This window comes from Pectinophora gossypiella, chromosome 5 (genome assembly GCF_024362695.1).
Source record: "Pectinophora gossypiella chromosome 5, ilPecGoss1.1, whole genome shotgun sequence".
In the NCBI taxonomy this organism is placed as follows: Eukaryota; Metazoa; Arthropoda; class Insecta; order Lepidoptera; family Gelechiidae; genus Pectinophora; species Pectinophora gossypiella.
In genome coordinates this window covers 6,300,251-6,323,661 of record NC_065408.1, presented here as the reverse complement: position 1 = coordinate 6,323,661, position 23,411 = coordinate 6,300,251, and the positions used below count along the sequence as shown (strand labels likewise).

General features: G+C 35.2%; 1 protein-coding gene across 44 annotated transcripts in view; it reads right to left on the bottom strand.

The window, feature by feature from the left end:
• The window catches only part of LOC126366818 (fibrillin-1-like), a 42,991-nt gene that overhangs the window by 12,309 nt on the left and 7,271 nt on the right, over nucleotides 1-23,411 (bottom strand). For 16 of the 44 annotated variants that reach the window (XR_007566397.1, XM_050010074.1, XM_050010080.1 and 13 more), the window contains 47 exons: nucleotides 22,895-23,095; nucleotides 22,495-22,680; nucleotides 22,151-22,348; nucleotides 21,572-21,769; nucleotides 21,112-21,312; nucleotides 20,832-21,002; nucleotides 19,699-19,902; nucleotides 19,200-19,400; nucleotides 18,734-18,916; nucleotides 18,446-18,646; nucleotides 18,046-18,231; nucleotides 17,702-17,899; nucleotides 17,120-17,317; nucleotides 16,664-16,864; nucleotides 16,075-16,245; nucleotides 14,991-15,194; nucleotides 14,494-14,694; nucleotides 14,028-14,210; nucleotides 13,740-13,940; nucleotides 13,308-13,493; nucleotides 12,949-13,146; nucleotides 12,561-12,767; nucleotides 12,014-12,220; nucleotides 11,578-11,775; nucleotides 11,230-11,418; nucleotides 10,837-11,025; nucleotides 10,415-10,603; nucleotides 9,940-10,125; nucleotides 9,308-9,505; nucleotides 8,932-9,117; nucleotides 8,576-8,773; nucleotides 8,124-8,312; nucleotides 7,822-8,019; nucleotides 7,342-7,527; nucleotides 7,045-7,242; nucleotides 6,555-6,740; nucleotides 5,890-6,084; nucleotides 5,019-5,207; nucleotides 4,355-4,546; nucleotides 4,020-4,217; nucleotides 3,409-3,603; nucleotides 2,973-3,164; nucleotides 2,636-2,833; nucleotides 2,025-2,219; nucleotides 1,592-1,780; nucleotides 1,162-1,350; nucleotides 750-926 (listed from right to left, as the gene is read on the bottom strand). Coding sequence is in view for 43 of the 44 variants with exons in the window: in XM_050010074.1 (XP_049866031.1) it covers nucleotides 750-926; nucleotides 1,162-1,350; nucleotides 1,592-1,780; nucleotides 2,025-2,219; nucleotides 2,636-2,833; nucleotides 2,973-3,164; nucleotides 3,409-3,603; nucleotides 4,020-4,217; nucleotides 4,355-4,546; nucleotides 5,019-5,207; nucleotides 5,890-6,084; nucleotides 6,555-6,740; nucleotides 7,045-7,242; nucleotides 7,342-7,527; nucleotides 7,822-8,019; nucleotides 8,124-8,312; nucleotides 8,576-8,773; nucleotides 8,932-9,117; nucleotides 9,308-9,505; nucleotides 9,940-10,125; nucleotides 10,415-10,603; nucleotides 10,837-11,025; nucleotides 11,230-11,418; nucleotides 11,578-11,775; nucleotides 12,014-12,220; nucleotides 12,561-12,767; nucleotides 12,949-13,146; nucleotides 13,308-13,493; nucleotides 13,740-13,940; nucleotides 14,028-14,210; nucleotides 14,494-14,694; nucleotides 14,991-15,194; nucleotides 16,075-16,245; nucleotides 16,664-16,864; nucleotides 17,120-17,317; nucleotides 17,702-17,899; nucleotides 18,046-18,231; nucleotides 18,446-18,646; nucleotides 18,734-18,916; nucleotides 19,200-19,400; nucleotides 19,699-19,902; nucleotides 20,832-21,002; nucleotides 21,112-21,312; nucleotides 21,572-21,769; nucleotides 22,151-22,348; nucleotides 22,495-22,680; nucleotides 22,895-23,095 (9,084 nt within the window). In the remaining variant the exon portion in view is untranslated. The remainder of the gene's footprint in view (nucleotides 1-749; nucleotides 927-1,161; nucleotides 1,351-1,591; nucleotides 1,781-2,024; nucleotides 2,220-2,635; nucleotides 2,834-2,972; nucleotides 3,165-3,408; nucleotides 3,604-4,019; nucleotides 4,218-4,354; nucleotides 4,547-5,018; nucleotides 5,208-5,889; nucleotides 6,085-6,554; nucleotides 6,741-7,044; nucleotides 7,243-7,341; nucleotides 7,528-7,821; nucleotides 8,020-8,123; nucleotides 8,313-8,575; nucleotides 8,774-8,931; nucleotides 9,118-9,307; nucleotides 9,506-9,939; nucleotides 10,126-10,414; nucleotides 10,604-10,836; nucleotides 11,026-11,229; nucleotides 11,419-11,577; nucleotides 11,776-12,013; nucleotides 12,221-12,560; nucleotides 12,768-12,948; nucleotides 13,147-13,307; nucleotides 13,494-13,739; nucleotides 13,941-14,027; nucleotides 14,211-14,493; nucleotides 14,695-14,990; nucleotides 15,195-16,074; nucleotides 16,246-16,663; nucleotides 16,865-17,119; nucleotides 17,318-17,701; nucleotides 17,900-18,045; nucleotides 18,232-18,445; nucleotides 18,647-18,733; nucleotides 18,917-19,199; nucleotides 19,401-19,698; nucleotides 19,903-20,831; nucleotides 21,003-21,111; nucleotides 21,313-21,571; nucleotides 21,770-22,150; nucleotides 22,349-22,494; nucleotides 22,681-22,894; nucleotides 23,096-23,411) is intronic. The other 28 variants (XM_050010083.1, XM_050010082.1, XM_050010084.1 and 25 more) reach the window with 28 other exon arrangements.

Sequence of the window (23,411 nt, the reverse complement as noted above, 5' to 3'; positions counted from 1 at the left end):
TTTCATACAAATCCCATAGTAATTTCGTGTTTTGACGTTTATTAAAAAGTAACTGATTTGACTAGCCAATGCGATGTAGACTTTATTTTTGAATAAGAATTTCTTAAAGAAATATAATTATTAAATCATTATGTTGATGTTATATTAAATTTATGTTTTATAGGTTTTAGTCTATAAAACATGCATCATTGTACCTCTATAGAAATAAAATTATATTTTAATTAATAATTACGTTTCCCACTTATTGTGTTTAAAAAACTCAGCTTTTACAGCTGTTTCGTTCGATCGTTAATTACTTCGCCAATAAAATACTTTGTTTCATTTATTACTTGCGTCATTTGGTAACATGTTTTTTCATTAAATGAAACACTTGCATCAACATTTGCTTTGTTGTGTATTGATTTATTATTTCTTGCATTAGTTTTGCTTGTTTGTACTTAACTATTTATTATTGGCTATGGGACCTTGATCAATATCTATTATACTTCTATATTAATTTAACTCAACTTTTATTAAGTTTGAAGATTATATTTATAAGCAATATCTTTTCAATAAAATATTTTGTTCGAATGTTAATAAGTATCGTTACTAATTTCGACTGTAGTACTGTCTTACAGAACGCTCAGGTGAAACTTCGGTACTCAGTTCATCTTGCAATGAATGTATGATGCGTATGGTGCGGTCTGACCCAATTAGAAATAAGTCTATTGTTGAGCTTATGTTATATATGTTACTAATTTGGTACTTACAACAATCCTCGGGTTTAACGCATTTCTGCAAATAGTCGTCGAGTACGTATCCGTCCCTGCAGTCGCATCCGTTAATGTAGCAAATTGCTATACAACTTACTGAAGTGTTATAGTTTGAACAAAGTCTACCACAGTTCACTCCACAACCGGCAGTAGCGTTGGGGTCACCACGGCATGCTGTCAGAAAAATGATATTATTAACTATCAATTCAACCATATAAAGTAAAGAAAAGAAAAAAAAGATAACGTCTTCAATCTATCTTCATAATGTTTTTATTTTTGAATTCACACTACCATTAGGAAAAGCACCCAAATATGCAATGATATCAAGAAGTGCATATTTCTCTTCGTATCCTGAAAGTACTTTCTTGTTATTGATAGTTTAAAATAAATGATCAATTACGTTACTTACGACAGTCTTTTTTAGGAATGCACACTCCGTCACAGTCCCTATAGTAACCATCTTCGCAGCGGCAAATTGGTTTGCACCTTTGCGTTCCATCGTCAGGTGGACAACTGCTGCCTCTTCCTACTACGTCGCAAGTTTCTTCCAAACATTGTGGTGCATTTTCGTCGTAATACTCATGAGCTCCCCGGCATCCTAAAGAAAACATGATTTTGGAATTAATTGAAATCGTATTCGACGCATTGCTCATGGATGGCAAAACATAATGAATTTCTGTAGGTAGCACTGGTTTATATGTTATATATTCAAATTCATTACTAGCATTACAAAATGTGTCATCAATTTGAGACTTGGAGAAGATATAACATGTTTTTTTTATCAAAAGGACTGTTGGTACCTATTTGTTTTGAGTATTACATATTTAAATATCTCTTACTTCGACAAGATTCGATGGGAACACAAATTCCTTTAGTATCTCTAGCGTAGCCTTCGTCACAGTAGCACATTTCGTTACATTTGATGTTTACGATAGGGCAATTTGTTTGATTCTGTTGGCTTAAAGTTGCGCACACGTTGTCACAAGCACCGCCGCAACTGTAGTATTCATTTGGTCCGGTGCATTTCACTGTAAACACACTTTGCCTTTTAGTTGAGTTGCCTTTATGTACCAAATTCGTGTCATTTGATTTTTAAAACATATCATATATTTGAATCCGTAAAATTTAAAACAAAAATACATAAAACATACAACTAACGGTGAAGCGCATGGGCAGGGCACTATCTTTTTTCGATACTTTTCGTCGTTTTTTTGAACCCTCATAACTCTGGTTTAAATATTACGAGTAATATTGAGTAAATTGAGTACTTACAGCAATTTTCTTTAGATATACATTGACCCAACTTATTTCTGTAAAATCCAGGCTTGCATCTGCATTGACCTTTGCAGCTCTTGTGGTCGGCGGATTTAAGCGGACAATTAATTTTTCGCCCAATACTATCGCAGTTTTGTGGTGAGCAGGTGTCAGGGCAGGGATCCCATACTTCGTTTTCTCCGTAACATTTAGCTGTGAAAATAAAACGAATCTTGAAAAAAAAAAAACAAATCTCGAAGACAAAGAAACTGTGACCACCAAAATCAATTTAATGTGTAGGTAAAATAATTTAATAGTTATATTTTACTTTAGGATTTTGACCATTTTGTCATTTGGAAACAGCTATTTCGGATATCGGCATTTTGTACTTTCTGTGTTTCCATTTTCGATGTTTTAAACGTAGATGCACGTTGAACGGCTATTGGTCAAAGATCTCGATACAATTCGCACCGCGCGCGTGTCAATTGCCGTGCAGAGCCTGCTGAGCGTAGAACTGACGTGTAATAGGGATTAATAGAATATCATAGTGCGGCAGCGAAGGGGAAGTGAGCTTAATAATGATAATATAGATAATAGCGTTAATTAAATTAAGCTGGATAGTTTCTTACGGCAATCTTTTTCGCGCACGCAGTCTCCTTTTCTGTTTCTGCGGTATCCATCTCTGCATATGCAACCAGGTTTACAATCAGGGTCGCCAGGTTCTGGAGGAGCCGCGCATCTGATCACAGTTGGATCTACATCACAACTATCACCGGGGCATGGGGCTGGGCATTCATTGTATACTTCGTTTGGCTTTTTACATTTTCCTTAAAAAATAAAAAATAAGCACACTCAGTCAAATTTAATACTTTTTAAAAATAGGAAAAAAAAGTCTCGCCGTAATTTGAGTAACTGCTCCATGGTTCATGTGCACATTAAATAATTATTATAAATCTTATATCTTACGTGGTGGACAAGATTCGATGGGGATACAAATTCCTTTATCATTTCTAGCATAGCCTTCGTCACAGTAGCACATTTCGTTACATTTGATGTTTACGATAGGGCAATTTGTTTGATTCTGTTGGCTTAAAGTTGCGCACACGTTGTCACAAGCACCGCCGCAACTGTAGTATTCATTTGGTCCGGTGCATTTCACTGTAAACACACTTTGCCTTTTAGTTGAGTTGCCTTTATGTACCAAATTCGTGTCATTTGATTTTTAAAACATATCATATATTTGAATCCGTAAAATTTAAAACAAAAATACATAAAACATACAACTAACGGTGAAGCGCATGGGCAGGGCACTATCTTTTTTCGATACTTTTCGTCGTTTTTTTGAACCCTCATAACTCTGGTTTAAATATTACGAGTAATATTGAGTAAATTGAGTACTTACAGCAATTTTCTTTAGATATACATTGACCCAACTTATTTCTGTAAAATCCAGGCTTGCATCTGCATTGACCTTTGCAGCTCTTGTGGTCGGCGGATTTAAGCGGACAATTAATTTTTCGCCCAATACTATCGCAGTTTTGTGGTGAGCAGGTGTCAGGGCAGGGATCCCATACTTCGTTTTCTCCGTAACATTTAGCTGTGAAAATAAAACGAATTTTGAAAAAAAAAGAACAAATCTCGAAGACAAAGAAACTGTGACCACTAAAATCAATTTAATGTGTAGGTAAAATAATTTAATAGTTATATTTTACTTTAGGATTTTGACCATTTTGTCATTTGGAAACAGCTATTTCGGATATCGGCATTTTGTACTTTCTGTGTTTCCATTTTCGATGTTTTAAACGTAGATGGACGTTGAACGGCTATTGGTCAAAGATCTCGATACAATTCGCACCGCGCGCGTGTCAATTGCCATGCAGAGCCTGCTGAGCGTAGAACTGACGTGTAATAGGGATTAATAGAATATCATAGTGCGGCAGCGAAGGGGAAGTGAGCTTAATAATGATAATATAGATAATAGCGTTAATTAAATTAAGCTGGATAGTTTCTTACGGCAATCTTTTTCACGCACGCAGTCTCCTTTTCTGTTTCTGCGGTATCCATCTCTGCATATGCAACCAGGTTTACAATCAGGGTCGCCAGGTTCTGGAGGAGCCGCGCATCTGATCACAGTTGGATCTACATCACAACTATCACCGGGGCATGGGGCTGGGCATTCATTATATACTTCGTTTGGCTTTTTACATTTTCCTTAAAAAAAAAAATAAGCACACTCAGTCAAATTTAATACTTTTTAAAAATAGGAAAAAAAAGTCTCGCCGTAATTTGAGTAACTGCTCCATGGTTCATGTGCACATTAAAGAATTATTATAAATCTTATATCTTACGTGGTGGACAAGATTCGATGGGGATACAAATTCCTTTATCATTTCTAGCATAGCCTTCGTCACAGTAGCACATTTCGTTACATTTTTTGTTTATGATAGGGCAATTTGTTTGATTCTGCTGACTTAAAGTTGCACATACATTATCACAAGCGCTACCACAACTGAAATATTCGTTAGGCCCGTTGCATTTTGCTATAAAGGAAGCACCTTTTTAGATTTTTAATCAAATTGTTTCTACGAAATTCTTGTGGAGCACAGTAAGCAGTAAGATATCTTAATCATTCTTTCTTATTTACTAAAGCGCCATGTAGTACACAAACAATAACAACCTAGTGAAAGGCGGCTTTAGTTTTCAGCCATAAATAATTTAAATCAGTTGAATATAAAACAGCAGCGTGGTTTGTGCAAGGGGTTGCAAACCTGCTTGTCCGGTGGTTAGAGGTTTTATTTTCATAGGATTTTTATATGATGTAAGTTGTATATGGTACCTACAGTGGACCAATGAAAGCTGGTTATATTATAATTATAAGTACTAAGCGTAAATTGAATACTATCTATAGATAGATAGGCTGAGAAAAAAGTCGCTAGCCATGATTTGGTTCACTGTTTGTGGATAGTCATGAAAATATTAGTCACATTAAGTAATTATTTTTAACAGTCTTACGTGGACATGATTTAATGGGAATACAAGTTCCATTATCGTTTCTAGCATAGTCTTTTTCACAGTAGCACATTTCGTTACATTTAATGTTTATAATAGGACAATTTGTTTGATTCTGTTTGTTCAAAGTAGCGCACACGTTGTCACAAGCGCCGCCACAACTGTAGTATTCATGTGGTCCCTTGCATTTCACTGTAAAGAAATTTCCAGTTTAATCATTTCTTTTTTACTTTCCTAAGTACAGACAACACGTGATCCAAGAATAACTCCTAGTTCTTTTTTCTTCAGACGTGTTGTAAAAGGATATAGTAGCAATAATTATCGTTTAATGCGAATCGGTTCACCCAATTATCAAAAGTCGATAACAAATAATAGCCTTGAAACGTTGGGCCCATGGGGTCCAGAAGCACGTCAGTTTTTAAAGACGATTTAAGCTCGCTTCATCGAGGCAACTTCCAACCCTAGAGCTGGCAGTTATTTTGCCCGGAGGGTCAGTTTGGCGGTGCAGAGTGGCAATGTTGCCAGTATTCTGGGGACTTTGCCTCGATTTGGTGAGCTGGAGGACATTTTTTACTTATAGTTTTTTATTCTTATTTTAAAATTTGTTTTTAATAATGTGTGTGTCGTTACAATTGTAGTTAAATAAAATGTATTTGTTTATGTAGTTTTAATTTATACAAGATTAAATGAGATCAATAATACCGTCGATGACACTTAATTTTGTGATTGTAAAACTACTTGTCCATGACGACTAGGGCATATCTTTCAATGGAGTTTTAAGGGAACATAATGGTTAATTAATGGGCCACTCAAGGTTGGTGTGTATGTTTTTGGTGTGTGTGTGTGTGATATGTAAAATAAAATAAGTACTTACAGCAATTTTCTTTAGATATACATTCCCCTAATTTATTTCTATAAAATCCAGGCTTGCATCTGCATTGACCTTTGCAGTTCTTGTCATCGACGGGTTTAAGGGGACAGTGGATTTTTTGTCCTATGCTATCGCAAGTTTGTGGTGAGCACGTGTCAGGGCAAGGATCCCATTCTTCGTTTTGACGTTTACATTTAGCTGTGAAAATAAAATTACTCCGATTCACTTCAGAATCTATATGTCTCTATCACAGAATAGAGAATAAATATCTTTGATGTCTTTAAGATAAGTCATGTTCGTGGCGAGACATGTGATACGCACATATGACAAAACGTACGCGAAGCACACGGTGTGCAGAGTACATGCCTCGTAATGTTTGAATCCAGATTAAGGCAGTAACACTAAGTATTCAGGCTGTTAGTGACATCGTAACGAAAACTTTGAGGGGTGATTCAGGCTAAGACTCGAGTTGATATCAAGTGAAGTTTGATACGCAAAAATTCAAACTGAAATGCCAGACTAAGTGACGCTCTCGTTAGAAACGCCTGATTAAGAAGAAAAAGGAGGCCTTTGTTCAGCAGTAAGACACAAAGTAAGTTGGCTAAAAAATGGAGAAGAAACAAAGGTACTTAAGTACTTATATTTCGTGAAGAGGACAACACACTTACGAGTACAATCTTTAGGTAGTACACATTTTCCAGTGTTTTCATCTAGGACGTATCCTTTTCTACATTCGCATTCTCCTATTCTGCATTCTAGAGTGCAGGCGATGGGGTCGGTGCTATTGTAGTTGGAGCACAGTCTTCCGCAGTTATTTCCACAACGAGACACTGCATTAGGGTCACCTTTGCAAGCTGTTAGAGAATTTTAGAGATGTAAGTATGTATGTTGAAGTGTGTAAAAAGTGATGTTTGGAGGGAATTTAGAAATTTGGTAAAGATGAATATGACGGATTAGCGTAGCAGAAAAAACAAGATATTTATAGAAATAGGAAAAAGCACAGATGAGACTGATTACTTTCATAAAATTATGAATTGAAACAGGAACATTTTTTAAATCACAAGACATGTAATACTTATTTCAGAATTTGTTCATTCTTTTGACCATTATTAGATACTGAGTATGAAATTAAAGTAAATAGTTAAAACTGTTTCTTACGGCAGTCTTCTTCAAGCACGCAATCTCCATTTCTGTTTCTGCGGTATCCATCTTTGCATACACAACGGGGTTCACAATCGGGATCGCCAGGTTTTGGAGGAGCAGCACATCTGATCACAGCCCGGTTTACGTCACAACTTTCACCAGGGCATGGCGCTGGGCATACATTATATTCTTCGTTCGGCTTTTTACATTGTGCTAAAAATAGATTCGGACATTAATAGCCAAGTGAAGAAGAATTAGTATTAATAATGTATGACTTTATTGTACTTTTATTGTCAGAAAATAAACACTTACGAGTACAATCTTCAGGTAGTACACATTTTCCAGTGTTTTCATCTAGGACGTATCCTTTTCTACATTCGCATTCTCCTATTCTGCATTCTAAAGTGCAGGCGATGGGGTCGGTGCTGTTGTAGTTGGAGCACAGTCTGCCGCAGTTGTTTCCACAACGAGACACTGCATTAGGGTCACCTTTGCAAGCTGTTACAGAATTTTAGAGATGTATGTATGTATGTTAAAGTGTGTAAAAAGTGATGTTTGGTGGAAATGGTAAAGATGAATATGACAGATTAGCGTAGCAGAAAAAAAACAAGATATTTATGGAAATAGGAAAAAGCACAGATGATCCTGATTACTTTCATAAAATGACGAATTGAAACAGGATTTTTTTTAAATTACAAGACATGTAATACTCATTTCAGAATTTGTCCATTTTTTGACATTTTTTAGGTACTGACTGTGAAATTAAAGTAAATAGTTAAGACTGTTTCTTACGGCAGTCTTCTTCAAGCACGCAATCTCCATTTCTGTTTCTGCGGTATCCATCTTTGCATACACAACGGGGTTCACAATCGGGATCGCCGGGTTTTGGAGGAGCAGCACATTTGATCACAGCCCGGTTTACGTCACAACTTTCTCCAGGGCACGGCGCTGGGCATACATTATATTCTTCGTTTGGCTTTTTACATTGTGCTAAAATTTCAGACAATAATATTCATGTGAAAACGTTCATGAAACATTTAAGACTGTAGTCGTAATTTTTTTTTGCCAGAAAATAAACGAAAATTAACACTTACGTGTACAATCTTCAGGTAGTACACATTTTCCAGTATTTTCGTCTAGGACGTATCCTTTTCTACACGAGCATTCTCCTATTCTGCATTCTAGAGTGCAGGCGACGGGGTTAGTGCTATTGTAGTTGGAGCACAGTCTGCCGCAGTTGCCTCCACAACCAGCTGATGTAGCATTAGGGTCACCTTTGCATGCTGTTAGAATATATTTAAGTTTTATTCATATCTTAAGGACTATGTGACAGATGATTTGTTTAGAACAGTGGTGAACAATGAAACTAAAGCACGTGAAGATAAATGAAAAAAAAACGTAATTTTCTCGATTAAGTATATTAAAAAATATAATTTGTTTATTACAGCTAGTAAACCAAGTAACGTTTTTATTCACACATTTGCTCAAGCAAACGGGAGTAAAAACTGAGAATGATAACAGATCAAGGATTAAAGTTATATCTTACGACAGTCTTCTTCGGGTATGCATTTTCCTTTATCGTTTCTGCGGTATCCATCTTTACATACGCAACTGGGTTCGCAATTAGGATCGCCGGGTTTTGGAGGAGCAGCACATTTGATCAGACGCGTATCTATATCACACCTCTGACCAGGGCATGGTGCTGGGCAGATATCGTATTTTTCGTTTGGATTTTTACATTGCGCTAAAAAGAAAAAAATATAGTCACTAATTTCAAGTTTTATTTTGGTGACATAAGTAAGAAAATAAAATAAAATAAACCTTCTATAATATTTTATTTGGTGATTAGTCCCAAATTAGGAAAAACAGCTCTTGATTTTAAGTAGGTAGTGAATGACTTACGAGTACACTGTTCAGGTAGAACACATTTTCCGGTGTTTTCATCTAAGACATATCCTTTTATACAGTCGCAGCCTCCTATTTTGCATTCTTTGGTGCAGATGACTGGTTTTGTGCTATTGTAGTTGGAGCAGAGTCTACCGCAGTTCTTTCCACAGCCAGATCTGGCATTAGGGTCACCCTTGCAGGCTGGTAGAGAATTTGAGAGATTTTAAACGATGTGAATTTTATAGTAAATATGGATATTATTCAATTGGTTGGTTTAAAAATGTGTTTTTAGTTCGATCATAGAAACTTTATTTCTTTTAGCAAGACTGAAATCCATTAGATAAAATTAAATAAGGTTTTTTATAAGTAAATAAAAAGTATTGTTTCTTACGGCAGTCTTTTTTGAGAACGCATTCGCCTTTTAAATTCCTAAAGTATCCACTTTTGCATACACAGTTGGGTTTGCAACGAGGATCGCCAGGTTTTGGAGGAGCAGCACATTTGATTAGACGAGTATCTACACCACATCTCTGACCAGGGCATGTAGCTGGGCATACGTCATACACTTCGTTTGGTTTTTTGCATTGTGCTGAAAAGGAATAAATAGTTTCAGTCAGTGATAACCATAAACCACATAAACAAGATTGAAAATGTTCGGGCACTAAAATCACTGATTTTGACTTTTTAAATTTATGTCTAGATCATAGATAACTGATATCAGATTATTGCCAATACTTGGCTGGAAGTGGGTATATACACCTCTGTCTGTCACGTCGGGGATGCTTGAGTGATGCTCTGTTGTTATTGAAAATGTATCAGAATATGATGATTAGAAGCGAATGAACATTTACTTCAAGTATTTATTATTAATAAAAAATATACTCAAGACGTCATCGTCATTTAAAATGTTGTGTTTCCAGTGACAATTAAAAACTGATTGCGGTGATGAATTGTAGAAACTTTTTAAGATTTAAATATATGTACGGTATGCGGTATAATAAAGTAGTCACGTCATTTACTTACGAGTACATTGTTCGGGAAGAACACATTTGTCAGTATTTTCATCCAGGACATATCCCTCTCTACAGTCGCAGCCATTTATTTTGCATTCTTTAGTGCAAGCAATAGGTTCGGTACTATTGTAGTTCGAGCACAGTCTGCCGCAGTTCTTTCCACAACCAGATGTGGCATTAGGGTCACCGTTGCAAGCTGTTAGAGCATGATACCATTTGGATTTATATAAATTTCGTATTTTACAGCTCGCTGCATATAGCTATACATCATCATCAACTCAAGCTCCTCTGTACTGGATATTGCCACAAGTATCCAGGAAACAATTTCAATTTGATGATGTAATGTGATATCATGTAAAGTGATTGGTACATTTTTGTCATGATTCTTTTGTCTACTTGACTTGGCCAAAATGATAAACATGAACATGCATAGAATCTTAATAAAATTTAAATATTTACAACAAACTTAGGGTTCTTTAACTTACGGCAGTCTTTCTTAGGCACGCATTCTCCGTCGCTATCTCTGAAGTAACCATCTTCACAACGGCAAGCAGGTTTGCAGCGTGGTTTTCCAGGTAGAAGTGCACAGTCGTAGAATCTTCCCACTGAGTCGCAGGATTCTTGGTAACATTGTGGAGGACATTCGTCGTAATATTCATGAGCTCCTTTGCAACCTTTAGAAATATGAATTTTGTTATAAGTATAACAAATGACTATGACTATGACTATAGAGTATTATTGAGAGTAGTACTTATATCATTCTTGGTATGTTATCTGGAGCTTTGTTTGAAACAGTTCTCTACTTTGGTTTAAAATTTTATTTGTAAATGTGCTATCTATTCTATTAGCAATGAAGAGTTTGTGGATTCATATGTTTAGCAATTTGGTTCAAAAATAAGTAACTTACGTCTACAAGACTCGATAGGAACGCAAGTTCCATTATTAGCTCTTGCGTAGTCTTTTTCACAGTAGCACATTTCGTTACATTTGATGTTTACAATAGGGCAGTTTTCTTGGTTCTGCTGACCGTAATTTGAGCACACGTTGTCACATGCACCGCCACAACTGTAGTATTCATTAGGTCCTTTGCATTTCACTGTAATCATGAGTTACCGGTATATTATGTACAATATCTATATATTCTCCCTAATTAACATAACATTAGATTAGAAAAACATAAAAGGCATTTTAAGTTCTATGAGAAAAATTATATTTATAATAGTTTGAATAACGTGGGTGAATCAGAAAATTCAATAAATCAAACGAGTATTCAATACGAATCACAGTTCACGATACTTACGACAATTTTCTTTTGATATGCATTCGCCTATTTTATTTCTGAAATAACCAGCTTTACATCTGCATTGACCTTTGCAGATCATTTTACGTTTATTGGGGCAATTGTATCTTCGTCCAATACTCTCACATTCTTGTGGTGGACACGGGTCTGGGCAAGGATCCCATTCTTCATTTTCTCTGGTACATTTAGCTGGTAACAAAAAGTATTGTTTAATAATTTCGAATAAAATACAATATTTTGTGTCTCATGTGTGAATTTTTCGTAGTCCATTACAGTCTACGCATGGACGATCAAATTGTGAACATTTAAGTAACCACCTACGTATTATGGTTTTAAGAGATCACTTACGACAATCTTCTCGCTTAATACAGACTCCATTGGCATTCCTAACGTAACCATCTTCGCATCGACAGCCAGGCGCACATTCGGGATCTCCGACTTGTGGAGGAACTAAACAAAGGATCACTGCCGGGTCTACGTCACACCTCTGAGGAGGACAAGGGGCTGGGCACGGGTCGTATACTTCGTGTGTATTATTGCATGTTGCTGCAAAAAAACTCAATCTTTAAAACTATTTCAATGTAAGTGACGAATATTACTTATATAATTAAATTAAAAGAAAAAAATAAGTGAAAAAAGAAAAAAACGTAATGAGGTAAATGAAAGTCAGGTGTGTAAATGATAGATACAAGAATTTTAGTAGTGCACATCTTGTGTCGGATGCTAAGCACAGTGACAATGTTAGCTTGTACATTTCATCCATTTCAGCAGAAACAGTACATACGACAGTCTTCCCATTTGACACAATCTCCGTTAGGGTTTTTATAGAACCCGTTTTGGCATCTACAAGCTGGTGGAGGGCAATCAGAGTCTCCTTTCACAGGTTGTGGAGCACAGTCAATCAATCGATCATCGATACCGCAGACTCTAGGTGGACACTTTCCAGGACATTCATCGTACACTTCGTTTACTTTGCATGTTACAGTGGGAGCTAAAAATTCAATCGATACGGTTTTCAGCTTCGAATATTATAAAAGAGAACACCATTCCTTCTAGATATGTATAAGATAGGTACTATAATAATAATAATTATATTATAGAGGTACTGCCATAAAATATATTCGTTTTGAGCGATACTCAAACTTAACCCTTAATATATTCAAAAATATGTGAAGGACACAGCAGTTTTGTTTATATAGTTAGCTTCATATTATTATAGACACACACATAGCGTACACACATAATTCAATTGATAACAATGAGTGCTACGCAAGTCAGCGTCATTTTGTTAACTGAGTCAATTTGTTTAAATATGTGCAAAAATCACTTACGACAATCGTCCCATTTGACGCAATCTCCGTCAGGGTTTTTATAGTAACCGTCTTTGCATCTACAAGCTGGTGCGGGACATTCAGGGTCCCCAGCTACTGGTTGTTTTGAACATAACGCTACACGGTCATCAATACCACAAGTTCTAGCTGGGCATTTAGCAGGACATGGATCATACACTTCGTTTTCTTTGCATTTTTGATTGTTATCTACAGTAAAACAGGACCAATGAGAAATAAATATTATATTAACAACAATAAATGCATAATTAATCATCGCACATGCACACACACGCATTATATATGCTAAAGTTTTTTTAAAGCTTTAAGGCAAGTAAAAAAGAGTACACAGTGTGGAACATATAAGGTATATCAATAGTAAAACCCTTACCTGGACATTCGTTTTCTGGGATACAAACTCCTTCGTCGTTTCTCAGATATTTGTCATCACACAGACAACCTCCTTTACAGGCACCTTCGACTAACTTTACACAAATAGTTGGGCCCCCAATTTGGGAACAATTTCTAGGTCCATAACATCCACCATTAGAACAGCTATCCCAATGTTCATTTTTGGGGCAGGATTTTGCTGAAATGAGATAAGTCATTATTATTTTCCTTAATGGTTACCTCAATATTAGTTACATCACTGGTTAAGTAGTTCAATTTTGTAAGAACGAGCTCAGTAAAAATAATTTATTTTCTAACGAAATATAAAAGTCCCTCTTTTAAGAGGTCAAGGACACTTACGACAATATTTTTCAAGAATACATTTCCCGTCTTTATTTCTGTAATATCCTTTGGCGCAACGGCATCTTGGTCGGCAGACAGTTGCCTGTGGTGGGCAATCTATCACTGTGTCAATACTATCACAAGTTTCAGGAGCACAGCTAGGAGGACAATAGTCGTAGAACTCATTATCGCCCTTGCATTTCTCTGTAAACGGTATAGTATTAAATACTGTGGCGAGTAACATAATGATAATACAAATATTGTATAGTAGGTAAAAGTACGAGTAGATAGGTATTTCTAAGTCCCAGCTAAACTTAATTGGCTAATGCTTCACATCGCCCATTCATAATAATACAGAAAATATGTAAAGGGTATTATTAGTTAGTTTACCATTGGAAGAATTATCATCATTTATGTAGATCATTTTATAAAATGTATTAGTTTAATTACCATTGTTAGGACATTCTTCTTGTGCTACACATACACCATTTTTGTTTCTTAAAAAGCCTTTTTGACATACGCAACCTTTCTTGCATTTTTTAGGTTTTACACATTTTACAGGCTTGTCTATGTCGTCAGAACAGTCCTGAGGTCCATGGCTACCATCGTTAATGCACGACGAATACTTCTCATTTTGACCGCAAACTTTAGCTGTTAATTTAATTAAAGACATTTTATAAGTCAATAAACGTAATGTTTTTTGACAAATTATCTATTTTTATATACAATTCAACTTACTGCACTCCCAGAAGTTCACGCATTTGCCAGTATTCTCGTCATAAACAAATCCTTCTTTACAACTACAAGAATTATATTCGCATATTTCAGGACAAACTACATCGTCTCTCCAATAGTTCGAACACTTCTTCACACAGAGCATTCCACAACCTGACTCAGCATTTGGATCTCCACCACATGATGCTGTTTGAAAATAAAAAGAAATACTTACGACACTACAAATAACTAAACGACTTCAATCATCAATAACCACTAAATGGAGAAATTTGAATCAAAGTTACTTTTCTAAATATTTATTATGCCAAAGTCAGGTGTAAATAAGTAAAAGAGAATCTTAAAAATACCGTGACGTTACAAAGTTAGTTTTTATTTCCTATTGCATGTGGAGACTTGTTTTGTCGGTTATTATATTTTTCGCCATGGATGGCAATAGTATTATGTTAATAAATAAATAATTATAACTTACGGCATTCCTTCTGAGGTATGCATACTCCTTCGCTGTCCTTTACATATCCTTCAGCACAAATGCATCCTGGTTTCTCAGGACATTTTCCATCTATACCAGGATCTGGGCAAGCTACCGGGTAACCAAGATCATCGCATGTCTTTGGCGAACATACCCAGGGAGGACATTTGGAATATATTTCATTATCATTCTTGCATTTACCTAAAAAAAAAATTATTCAGTTTTTTTGTAGTACTTAACACTTATTTCACTAAAGATGATTTTATACATGCCTTAAAATGAGTAGCTTGTTATTGAACTAGCAGGGGGGTTAAAATGGCTACATCGAAGCAATTCTTCTAAGAAAGCAATATCACTATTTGACATTTGTTTGCATTGTGCACTTACTTTTATATGCGTAAATGTCAAAATGCAATATTGCTTTCTTAGCTTAATTGCTTCTATGTGGCCATTTTAACCCCCCAGGACATTCAATTAACTAAATGTTTACTACTTACGACTTGGACATTCGTTCTCTGGAATGCAGTCACCTTGGTCGTTTCTCAAGTATCCCGGTTTACATAAACAACCAGGTTTACATTTTTTGGGTTTGATGCAAATGGTACTACGATTGAGACGGTCCGCTTCTTCACAGGTCCTACCGCTATGACAGCCTCCGTTGATGCAAGTATCGAAGACTTCATCAGAGCCACACGTGGGCGCTGATGGGAAATAACAATAGATATTACAATGTTACAGATCGAAACACATAGCAACATGATCAAAGAAGAATGACAGGATTCCTTAAATTTTTAAATACATATATTAATTATTATCTTATAGTATTATATGCCTGAAACTTAAAAAACTAAGAATATTACTTATATGTTTTTTTTGTGGGTTTGTTATATTGTCAATCAAATATACGATAATCATTATAATCAAGATGATCCGTGCTTCGGAAGGCACGTTAAGCCGTTGGTCCCGGTAACTACTTACTGATATAAGTAAGTAGTCGATACATGACCAATGTCACGGGCCTTTGGCGGCTCAGTAATAACCCTGACACTAGGGCTGATGAGGTTGGTAATTCACCTCACAACCCACACGATAGAAGAAGAATTAAACATTATAAAGAAAATAATAGAAAGTAAAGGTGCAGATGAATTAGAAAATTACGGTGCTGAGTGAACAATGTGTAAGTGGAAAAAAGAAAGCAAAGAAGTATTAGTTGTGTTTATCATGAAGGGACAATAATTAGGTGCAATTATGAAGTTTGATTAAGTAGTTTGCTTTAAATCCGAAATATTATATTAAACATATTACATTAGGTCAATTACAATTTAACACTAAAATAAATCATTAAATTATAAAATACATGCAATTCAAGTTAAATTACATTAAAAATAATTGTAGTTAAATATATTTTGTGCTTTTCGTTGAAGAAATATCTTACATGTAGTATAGTATAAGTTGTAGTATAGTTTTGCCCGTCAATTTGAAACCACATTTTTGAGTTTTTTAAATTATATGTGTGTTCTGAGTTCCGATCCAAGTGTGTGTTTGTACAGCTAGTTTCGTTGGACTTTTTCGTTTACTTACTGCAATCTTTAGGGAGAACACATTTCTTAAGGTTTTCATCCAATTTGTAGCCTTTTCTGCAATTGCACGAATTCGGTAAACATATTCTTGGACACGGCACAATTTTACCAGAACAGAGGTCATCACAGACTCCACATCCAGATTGTGCATTTGGATCACCACCACAAGACGCTGTATAGGAAAAAAATAATATTTGTAATCACTGAGATTATCGACTATTAATTTTAAACATATATTGGTGCTAATTCCTGTAAATAACATCTAATTTTATTTTAAGTTATATCTGTCCTTTTCTTATCCGCCGAAAAGGAAAGGGACGGGTAATCGACAAGCATAAAATTTATGGAACACACGTCAATTTTAAGCACAAATCTAAACCAACCGTCTAAAAATTTTACGTCAGTCAATAACCCGACACATTAATTTAATCATTCTTCCTAAAATTAAGAGCTGTGAATCATCCGTCCCTTTCCTTTTCGACGGATACGAAAATGACGGATATAACCTAAAATAAAATTAGGCGGTGTCTGCAGGAATCGGGGCCATTACTTAATAAAATATAAATTGATAAAATTATTTTTCAACTTACGGCATTCCTTTTTAGGTATGCATACTCCTTTACTGTTTCTTATAAATCCATCAGCGCAAATACATCCCGGTTTTACAGGACATTTTCCATCTGGACCTGGATCTGGACAAGGTATCGGGTAACCAAGTTCATCGCATGTTTTTGGTGAACATGCCCAAGCAGGACATTTGGAATATATTTCATTATCATTCTTGCATTTGCCTGAAAGAAAAAAATCTTGTAAAATAAAGTGTAAGTTGGCATTCGGATTTTGCTGGACTGAGCATCTAAGCATCTTTTGGAAACAGTAACCACAGTAACTCAGCGCAGCGTAACAAGACATATTCAAGGTGAGGTAATTGAAACGTTCCGCACAGTTGCTTAATATTTATTGAATTTGCAATGTATTAAATTTTAATGTTATAGGATTACTTAACTGAAATTATATAAGATTAATTGGTAAACATTGGTACTTACGACTTGGACATTCGTTTTCTGGAATGCAGTCATTCTGGTCGTTTCTCAAGTATCCCGGTTTACATAAACAACCTGGTTTACATTTTTTGGGTTTGATGCAAATGGTACCATTGAGACGGTCCGCCTCTTCACAGGTCCTGCCACTATGGCAACCTCCGTTGACGCAGCTATCAAAGACTTCATCGGGTCCACATGTAGCTGATTGGTAATAATACGATATTGTAACGTAACACAAGTTTATTTAAGACGGACGGTATAGCAAAAATAACGATACTGTACTACTAGTCATCAAGAATAAGAAAAAGGATTTCACGTTGTTTTTATTGGTATTGTAATATTATAATCAGCCATTCATTTAAACAATTTTTTGTTACTTAACTATTTGTTTTGTTTATTCATTTTTGTCATTTTAGTGTGAATCGATGAAATAGAAAAGGAGTTATATTGATGAGTGAAAAGTGCTTAAGTGATCATGAATATGCTATGGCAAAGAAAATAGTTTTTTTTAAGATTTGTTTTCCATGGAATGAATAAGAACCACAGCCTCAGAATAATGAATTCACATCATTTAGCAATACTTACCTTGGCATTCATTTTCAGGAACACAAACTCCTTCATCATTTCTCAAATACTTGTCATCACAGAGACAACCTCCTTTACAGGCGCCTTCGATTAAGTCAACACAAATGGTTGGCCCGCCAATTTGGGAACAATTTCTAGGTCCATAGCATCCACCATTAGCACAACCATCCCAATGTTCGTTTTTAGGACAAGGTTTGGCTGGAAAAAGGTTAAGGTAATTTATTTACAATTATCCTCTGAATTTGCCATATCAGTTTTACTTCTTCAGTATTAATTCATTTGATTCGACTTGACACAAAAACAAAAGTCTATCTTGCAAGACAGAACAAGTTAAGGGCACTTACGGCAATATTTTTCAAGAATACATTTTCCGTCTTTATTTCTGTAATATCCTTTGGCACACCGGCATCTTGGTCTGCAGACAGCGGGTTGTGGTGGGCAGTCTATCACTGTGTCAATACTATCACAAGTTTCAGGTTCACAGTTCGGTGGACAAGTGTCATAGAACTCATTATCTCCTTTGCATTGCTCTGTAAACAGTATATTTTTTAAAGTGGTGAGTAACATTTTAGTTTTTGTATTACTAAATTGTGTGATTTATTTACAGTTAAAATATTTATATACGTACTAATAAGTACTGTTTATAGGTATAGACTTCTAAAAAAATCTATCTAATTCTGGACAAAAGCTAATATTTTACATCATTTATGTAGATCATTTTATAAAATGTATTAGTTTAATTACCATTGTTAGGACATTCTTCTTGTGCTACACATACACCATTTTTGTTTCTTAAAAAGCCTTTTTGACATACGCAACCTTTCTTGCATTTTTTAGGTTTTACACATTTTACAGGCTTGTCTATGTCGTCAGAACAGTCCTGAGGTCCATGGCTACCATCGTTAATGCACGACGAATACTTCTCATTTTGACCGCAAACTTTAGCTGTTAATTTAAATAAAGACATTTTATAAGTCAATAAACGTAATTTTTTTTGACAAATTATCTATTTTTATACACAGGTCAACTTACTGCACTCCCAGAAGTTCACGCACTTGCCAGTATTCTCGTCATAAACAAATCCGTCTTTACAACTACAAGAATTATATTCGCATATTTCAGGACAAACTACATCGTCTCTCCAATAGTTCGAACACTTCTTCACACAGAGCATTCCACAACCTGACTCAGCATTTGGATCTCCACCACATGATGCTGTTTGAAAATAAAAAGAAATACTTACGACACTACAAATAACTAAACGACTTCAATCATCAATAACCACTAAATGGAGAAATTTGAATCAAAGTTACTTTTCTAAATATTTATTATGCCAAAGTCAGGTGTAAATAAGTAAAAGAGAATCTTAAAAATACCGTGACGTTACAAAGTTAGTTTTTATTTCCTATTGCATGTGGAGACTTGTTTTGTCGGTTATTATATTTTTCGCCATGGATGGCAATAGTATTATGTTAATAAATTAATAATTATAACTTACGGCATTCCTTCTGAGGTATGCATACTCCTTCGCTGTCCTTTACATATCCTTCGGCACAAATGCATCCTGGTTTCTCAGGACATTTTCCATCTATACCAGGATCTGGGCAAGCTACCGGGTAACCAAGATCATCGCATGTCTTTGGCGAACATACCCAGGGAGGACATTTGGAATATATTTCATTATCATTCTTGCATTTACCTAAAAAATGTTTATTCAGTTTTTTTGTAGTGCTTAACACTTATTTCACTAAAGATGATTATTTTATACATGCCTTAAAATGAGTAGCTTGTTATTGAACTAGCAGGGGGGTTAAAATGGCTACATCGAAGTAATTCTTCTAAGAAAGCAATATCACTATTTGACATTTGTTTGCATTGCGCATTTACTTTTATATGCGTAAATGTCAAAATGCAATATTGCTTTCTTAGATTAATTGCTTCTATGTGGTCATTTTAACCCCCCAGGACATTCAATTAACTAAATGTTTACTACTTACGACTTGGACATTCGTTCTCTGGAATGCAGTCACCTTGGTCGTTTCTCAAGTATCCCGGTTTACATAAACAACCAGGTTTACATTTTTTGGGTTTGATGCAAATGGTACTACCATTGAGACGGTCCGCTTCTTCACAGGTCCTACCGCTATGACAGCCTCCGTTGATGCAAGTATCGAAGACTTCGTCAGAGCCACACGTGGGCGCTGATGGGAAATAACAATAGATATTACAATGTTACAGATCGAAACACATAGCAACATGATCAAAGAAGAATGACAGGATTCCTTAAATTTTTAAATATATTAATTATTATTTTATAGTATTATATGCCTGAAACTTAAAAAACTAAGAATATTACTTATATGTTTTTTGTGGGTTTGTTATATTGTCAATCAAATATATATATGATAATCATGACCTGTAGCAATGCAATAAATACATTTGAATTTGAATTTTTTTCATTATAAGCAAGATGATCCGTGCTTCGGAAGGCACGTTAAGCCGTTGGTCCCGGTAACTACTTACTGATATAAGGAAGTAGTCGATACATGACCAATGTCACGGGCCTTTGGCGGCTCAGTAATAACCCTGACACCAGGGCTGATGAGGTTGGTAATTCACCTCACAACCCACACGATAGAAGAAGAATTAAACATTATAAAGAAAATAATAGAAAGTAAGGGTGTAGATGAATTAGAAAATTACGGTGCTGAGTGAACAATGTGTAAGTGGAAAAAAGAAAGCAAAGAAGTATTAGTTGTGTTTATCATGAAGAGACAATAATTAGGTGCAATTATGAAGTTTGATTAAGTACCTAGTTTGCTTTAAATCCGAAATATTATATTAAACATATTACATTAGGTCAATTAAAATTTAACACTAAAATAAATCATTTAATTATAAAATACATGCAATTTAAGTTAAATTACATTAAAAATAATTGTATTTAAATATATTTTGTGCTTTTCGTTGAAGAAATATCGTACATATAGTATAGTATAAGTTGTAGTATAGTTTTGCCCGTCAATTAGAAACCACATTTTTGAGTTTTCTAAATTATATTTGTGTTCTGAGTTCCGATCCAAGTGTGTGTTTGTACAGCTAGTTTCGTTGGACTTTTTCGTTTACTTACTGCAATCTTTAGGGAGAACACATTTCTTAAGGTTTTCATCCAATTTGTAGTCTTTTCTGCAATTGCACGAATTCGGTAAACATATTCTTGGACATGGCACAATTTTACCAGAACAGAGGTCATCACAGACTCCACATCCAGATTGTGCATTTGGATCACCACCACAAGACGCTGTATAGGAAAAAAATAATATTTGTAATCACTGAGATTATCGACTATTAATTTTAAACATATATTACTTAATAAAATATAAATTGATAAAATTATTTTTTCAACTTACGGCATTCCTTTTTAGGTATGCATACTCCTTTACTGTTTCTTATAAATCCATCAGCGCAAATACATCCCGGTTTTACAGGACATTTTCCATCTGGACCTGGATCTGGACAAGGTATCGGGTAACCAAGTTCATCGCATGTTTTTGGTGAACATGCCCAAGCAGGACATTTGGAATATATTTCATTATCATTCTTGCATTTGCCTGAAAGAAAAAAATCTTGTAAAATAAAGTGTAAGTTGGCATTCGGATTTTGCTGGACTGAGCATCTAAGCATCTTTTGGAAACAGTAACCACAGTAACTCAGCGCACCGTAACAAGACATATTCAAGGTGAGGTTATTGAAACGTTCCTCACAGTTGCTTAATATTTATTGAATTAGCAATGTAAGTATTAAATTTTAATGTTATAGTATTACTTAACTGAAATTATATAAGATTAATTGGTAAACATTGGTACTTACGACTTGGACATTCGTTTTCTGGAATGCAGTCATTCTGGTCGTTTCTCAAGTATCCCGGTTTACATAAACAACCTGGTTTACATTTTTTGGGTTTGATGCAAATGGTACCATTGAGACGGTCCGCCTCTTCACAGGTCCTGCCACTATGGCAACCTCCGTTGACGCAGCTATCAAAGACTTCATCGGGTCCACATGTAGCTGATTGGTAATAATACGATATTGTAACGTAACACAAGTTTATTTAAGACGGACGGTATAGCAAAAATAACGATATTGTACTAGTCATCAAGAATAAGAAAAAGGATTTCACGTTGTTTTTATTGGTATTGTAATATTATAATCAGCCATTCATTTAAACAATTTTTTGTTACTTAACTATTTGTTTTGTTTATTCATTTTTGTCATTTTAGTGTGAATCGATGAAATAGAAAAGGAGTTATATTGATGAGTGAAAAGTGCTTAAGTGATCATGAATATGCTATGGCAAAGAAAATAGTTTTTTTTAAGATTTGTTTTCCATGGAATGAATAAGAACCACAGCCTCAGAATAATGAATTCACATCATTTAGCAATACTTACCTTGGCATTCATTTTCAGGAACACAAACTCCTTCATCATTTCTCAAATACTTGTCATCACAGAGACAACCTCCTTTACAGGCGCCTTCGATTAAGTCAACACAAATGGTTGGCCCGCCAATTTGGGAACAATTTCTAGGTCCATAGCATCCACCATTAGCACAACCATCCCAATGTTCGTTTTTAGGACAAGGTTTGGCTGGAAAAAGGTTAAGGTAATTTATTTACAATTATCCTCTGAATTTGCCATATCAGTTTTACTTCTTCAGTATTAATTCATTTGATTCGACTTGACACAAAAACAAAAGTCTATCTTGCAAGACAGAACAAGTTAAGGGCACTTACGGCAATATTTTTCAAGAATACATTTTCCGTCTTTATTTCTGTAATATCCTTTGGCACACCGGCATCTTGGTCTGCAGACAGCGGGTTGTGGTGGGCAGTCTATCACTGTGTCAATACTATCACAAGTTTCAGGTTCACAGTTCGGTGGACAAGTGTCATAGAACTCATTATCTCCTTTGCATTGCTCTGTAAACAGTATATTTTTTAAAGTGGTGAGTAACATTTTAGTTTGTGTATTACTAAATTGTGTGATTTATTTGCAGTTAAAATGTATATATTCGTACTAATAAGTACTGTTTATAGGTATAGAATTATAAAAAAATCTATCTAATCCTGGACAAAAGCTAATATTTTACATCATTTATGTAGATCATTTTATAAAATGTTTTAGTTTATTTACCATTGTCAGGACATTCTTCTTGTGCTACACATACACCATTTTTGTTTCTCAAAAAGCCTTTTTGACATACGCAACCTTTCTTGCATTCTTTAGGTTTCACACACTTTACAGGCTTGTCTATGTCGTCGGAACAGTCCTGGGCTCCATGACACCCGCCGTTAGCACATTCCGAGTATTCCTCGTTTTGACCGCATACTTTAGCTGTTAGCAGAATTTTTTATTTAAAAATGATTGGTTATATTAAAGAATAAAGTAAACATAATTGAGTTTGTTTTTAGGGAACATTATTTTTGATTTTTTTCTTGCTACACCTTCACTGCTTATATGGCTGGCGTGGTGCGATCATCGCGAGCACACCATCGAACATTGGCTATCATCTAGCTTTTTACTGGTGCAGCAAGCCATTCAGAGTAGTTGGCAGCAGGCCACAAAATTCCACAACGCTGAGCCGCATTGTGACTGATAGGTAAGTGCGTTGAAGGACTTGAAATTTCTTTCTAGTTATATGATATATAAT